This window comes from Monopterus albus, unplaced genomic scaffold (assembly GCF_001952655.1).
Source record: "Monopterus albus unplaced genomic scaffold, M_albus_1.0 scaffold94.1, whole genome shotgun sequence".
Classification (NCBI taxonomy): domain Eukaryota; kingdom Metazoa; phylum Chordata; class Actinopteri; order Synbranchiformes; family Synbranchidae; genus Monopterus; species Monopterus albus.
The window spans coordinates 86,620-91,616 of NW_018127974.1; the positions used below are offsets into that span (position 1 = coordinate 86,620).

At 40.3% G+C, this 4,997-nt stretch overlaps 1 protein-coding gene across 8 annotated transcripts in view; it reads right to left on the bottom strand.

The window, feature by feature from the left end:
* The window catches only part of sntg2 (syntrophin, gamma 2), a 75,593-nt gene that overhangs the window by 25,380 nt on the left and 45,216 nt on the right, over positions 1-4,997 (bottom strand). For all 8 annotated transcript variants that reach the window (XM_020608721.1, XM_020608720.1, XM_020608726.1 and 5 more), the window contains one exon: positions 1,653-1,782. In XM_020608721.1, coding sequence (XP_020464377.1) covers positions 1,653-1,782 — 130 coding nt within the window. The remainder of the gene's footprint in view (positions 1-1,652; positions 1,783-4,997) is intronic.

Here is a 4,997-nt window from a genome sequence, read left to right on the forward strand (position 1 = left end):
TCCAATCAGTATAATCAAACACAGCTGGACTCAAATGAAGGTGTAGAACCATCTCAGGGATGATCAGAAGAAATGGACAGCACCTAAGGTGCTTCTACTAAATACTGAGCAAAGGGTCTGAATACTTATGACCATGTGATATTTCAGTTTTTCTTTTTTAATAAATCTGCAAAAGTGTCAAAAATTCTGTGTTTTTCTGTCAATATGGGGTGCTGTGTGTACATTGAGGAAAAAAAAATGAACTTAAATGATTTTAGCATATGGCTGCAATATAACAAAGAGTGAAAAATTTAAGGGGGTCTGAATACTTTCCGTACCCAGTGTATTTAAAGGCAGTGGTTACGACACACCAAAGAAGAACAAGCAAACATCTGAAGTTGAACCATACAAAATTAAAAAAACACTTCAGGTACTCTTAGCTGAAGCAAGGAGTATATTAAATTGCCTTTATTTAATTGGGTATCTCAGTCAAAAATGCTGACTGGTTTTGATCTCATCAGGGCAGAAACATATCTGAAAGGCTCTTTCAAATTGATGAGCACTTCCTTTGGAAAGAAACAATGCAAAAATGTTGCCAACCAGTGATACTGGTAACAGTGATGCTGACACACCATCATGATATGCTGACACACGGCTGGTGTGTCAGCATATCATGCTCAGCATGGCGGCTGCTTTTTTTCTCACCTCAGTTAATGTACAAACAGAAGGTACACTGTCACCTTAAGTCTCTGTACTATTATTAGACACTAACAAGATGCCCAATTCTTTCTGTTGCAGTCTCTCTAAAATAACATCAAACAGCATCAATTAATCCTCCACCATGTCAGATAACAGGTTCTCCTTATGAAAAACACGAGGAACCCCAAGGGTGTCAGTCTATTTAAAGGTTGTAGGTTATTACAACAAAAGTTCCGCTCTCTTCCAAAGTGGGAACACAATTACATCCTGATTGGCCATTTAGCAATCACACTCCACATCAATAATTAGGCGATGCAGGCATGAATTAATCACACGTTTGGGGGGGGAGGAAAAAAAAAGGCAGCTGTGCAGTCGAACACTGGCATACAGTATGTCTGCATCCTCACCAAAAACACATCACATCATCAGTGTGATAATCAAAGTGAATTTGGAGGAAATGAGAAAGAGAGAAGTGCACATATCAAATGACTACTTAGCAGTCATTAATTAAGTATGAGAGAGCCTCTTTTTTTGTCAGCTAAGAGGAGAGGTGCCACTGTGACTCAATGAGCGCTTGTCAGGAAGGTTCTATTAAGACCATGCTATGGTGTAGTCTGCGAATGTGAGGGGGGGAAAAATACACCTAACAACTCAGAGCAAAATATATTACGTTTCAATGTTTTCTTTACTAATAAAGTATTTTAAAAGGACAAGTAGATAAAAAAAAGGCTGAAATTTTGTGATTCCATAACCTAATAATTTGCCCATTTACTGTAAAATACCATGCAAATTTAAACAGATGTAATATAAAAAAATTTCTGCATTACAGTGTTACGCCAAAAAACAAATATAAAAGCTCGTTCAAGTTCTCAAATTTGAAATAACCATAAATGTGACAATTATAGGTTTTCTTTTCACTTTCAATAAAGACTCGGGAATATCTATCCAAGCCTCTAATGTTTAGAGATACTTACATTCTCCTGTGTCAAATCGTTGATATTTGTAGATATTGCTTGGAGCCAGTCTGTGCTTTCTGTCGCGGTGCAAAATTGAAGAATATTGGTGCTGGCTCCATCCAAGGTGAGGACTTCGAAACAGTTGGACCTGGAGGAATGTAGAGATCAAAATTAGACAGGAGTGCAGAAGACTGAAGACTATATTTAAAAAGGTTAAAAAAAAAAACAAAACACTGAAATGAGCTCTATGCATAGTCCTCAGACGGGCTAAGAAATGTCAAAATAATACACTTTGTATTCCTGATTGAGAAAAGAATTTAGAAGAAGAAATTAGGTCTTTATTTTTGATAGTTAATTTGTACATCTTCTGGGTACCTTTTTTGGATTTTGTTATCCCTTGGAGTGCCTGGAGGTTAAGTGAATTGCTTTACTAACAATTTAATTTTTCTTGGACATTGATGGGGTCATCTCAAAAAGATCACACTCATCTGCAAAGCATGATACTTTCTGACACCTAATTTCACTGCATTTGAACACTGCCAATACTTCTGGCCTCTAAGATAGTTGTCACTAAACATGGAAGCAGTTTTATGCAATGGTTACAGTAAGTAATCCCATTCATCAGAGTGGAGAACCTGCAGCACTAGGGAACAATTCTAAAAGCTTCACAAACAGAAGTGGGGAGATGTTGTGGAGGGACAATATGTGGGGTAAAGCTGGATAAAGAGAAGAACAACAGAAGGTGCTGTTAGATATTAGTAAATCAATTAGATAATTGTTAGACAATGTGTTAGTAATGCAGTTTAGTAAGATTTAAAGTCTGCTCTGTTTCAAGGTTAGCAGACAATGTTGATTCTGAAAAGTGAACTATAGGTACTATTGACACCAATTCTTTTCCTGTATTAAGCTTATATTAGAATATTATGTCTAAATAAATGAATGAATGCCTTAGCTACACACCATGTGACAAAATAAACACATTGAAATTCTTCATTTTGTTATGACTAGGTAAAAATGCAGCTGCTCAAAGCATGTGGAGCACTAGATAAGAGATGGAGTCTTCGGATTGACTTCATCTGGATAAAGGGTTAGCCCAAACCTTATAAATGTATTAGGGTCTGTGTGGCAAGAGACTCCACTTCCCAGCAGCCTGCGTGTGTCTGGAAAAGGGAGCAGCCCGGGTCGTGTTTGTAATTTTGCTTGTGGTTAAAATAAATCAGCACTAGATGAAGACGGACTCCTTCGTTATTCAGAGCTGTCCAATTAAAGAACTGGGGTACTACAGTGCTAAATACACAGTATGAAGAAGGAACCCTTGTAAAACAGCCCCTTAATCAAACACTTCTCTCACACTCAGCTGTTCTTTGAGGTTGGTTGTTACACCGTCAGCATTCCTCTGGTGAGCATGGCTTTTGTACTACCTGCAGTACTGTACAACTGTTCAAAGCCTGCTGCCTGTGAAGCGACCCAGTAGCTCCTCAGGGGCAATGTTCACTGGACGCGAGGGCAATATTTTTTATTTAAAAAGGTGCCAAGTCTTTTAGCGCATGTCCTCAACACAGACGAGCTTTACTCTGAGATTTGTATGACTATTAAACATCACTAATGAATGTTAAGAATCTTTGAAATACTTCATCTTGCAAACAAACATTTCTACACTGCAGAGATAAAATGAGCAACTGAGCAAATGACGGACAGAACCTAAAGTTCAGTTAGATCTCTTTCAATTAACTTCCAGCACCGGCAGCGATGGTAGCCGTGGTCACTTGCGCTTGTTGTTTTTCTTTGTTTTCTTGGTCTCTTGCAACTCATCCCGGATTACTTTTACCAGAGAAGACCTGTTAAATATCGGACATTTCACCCCGAACTACCTTCCTCTGATTTTTGTGAACGGAGAATGCTGTATGAACATTCTGATCGGAGGTGCAGAGGCAATATATGGGATCTGGAAAAAACGCCACCGTGGAAAGCGGGCAGGTGCCTTGGTGCGGTTATGACAGAGGGGAACACGGACCCCACTCATCCATCCACCTGGCAAATCTCCGCTCCCTGGTCAACAAGATGGATGAAATTCTTCTCCACAGGACTAACTCTGACTTTGCGCTTCACGGAGACCTGGCTGAGCAACTCAGCGCGATTCAAGTACCGGGCTTCCAGGTGTTCAGAGCGGATTGTGTAAAGGAGCTGTCTGGGAAAACGAGAGAGGTGGAATCTGCTTCTACATAAATAAAGGTTGGTGCACAAATGTCAGTGCTACAGAGGACATGTAACGCAGACCTAGAGTCTCTTATCAATTGCAAACCTTTTTATTCTTGTGGATTTAACAGTTTCATTCTAATCGCAGTGTACATAAAACCACAGGCCCATGCTAGCGCACTACAGCTCCTGGCAGAACAGATAACTAGCGTGGAGTTAGAACATCCTGACTCTCCATTCATTGTTTTAGGGGACTTTAACAGAGCAAATCTCACCGACGAACTGCCCAAACACAGACAGCATGTCACTCTTGTGGCAAAATTATCTATTAAAGCTCAGTGAGTGTAAAATAAAGACTTAACATCAACTCTGAAAGTTATTACATATTTATTCCTGCAAGAGCAATCTAGAAACAGAGTGGCTAAACAGTCTGAATGAAAGAAGCTCAATAAACAAAGTGTGACTTCTCTTTTTATACACACACACACACATGCACACACACACACACACACACACAACATTGCAGGGAACAAAGGCTCAAACAGATGGGGAAACAAGATACCAGTTCTAACAGGATACAAGCCATCTGGTTCTGCAGTCACACAAAGGCATGAAAATCTTTACGAACATGCTGACACAAACGGTCTGGTGTCACAATCACACAAATACCTGCGTACCATGACTACAAAGCCACAGCCAATAAACTTAAAAGGGTGCTACCTTAAAATGTCCACTACAGTCACCTGTCCCACCAGGGACAAAATCACACTGGACCACTGCTACACAACAATAAAAGACGCCTATCACTCTGTCCCCCGTGCAGCCCTCAGACTCTCAGATCACTGTATGGTCCATCTTATTCCTTATGCGAAGCCTGTAGTCAAAACAGTGAAGAGCTGGACTGAGGAGGCTAAGTCAGAGCTACAGGCCTGCTTTGACTGCACAGACTGGAGTGTATTTGAGACTGCAGCTACAGACCTGGATGAACTCGAACTGGACTGAGGACGCTAAGTCAGAGCTACAGGGCTGCTTTGACTGCACAGGCTGGATTTGAGACTGCAGCTACAGACCTGGACGAACTCACAGACACATCTTGTATCAGCTTTTGTGAGGATGTGGGTGTTAGATATTTTTAGTCAGATAGATATTGGATAGATACTTTTTGGC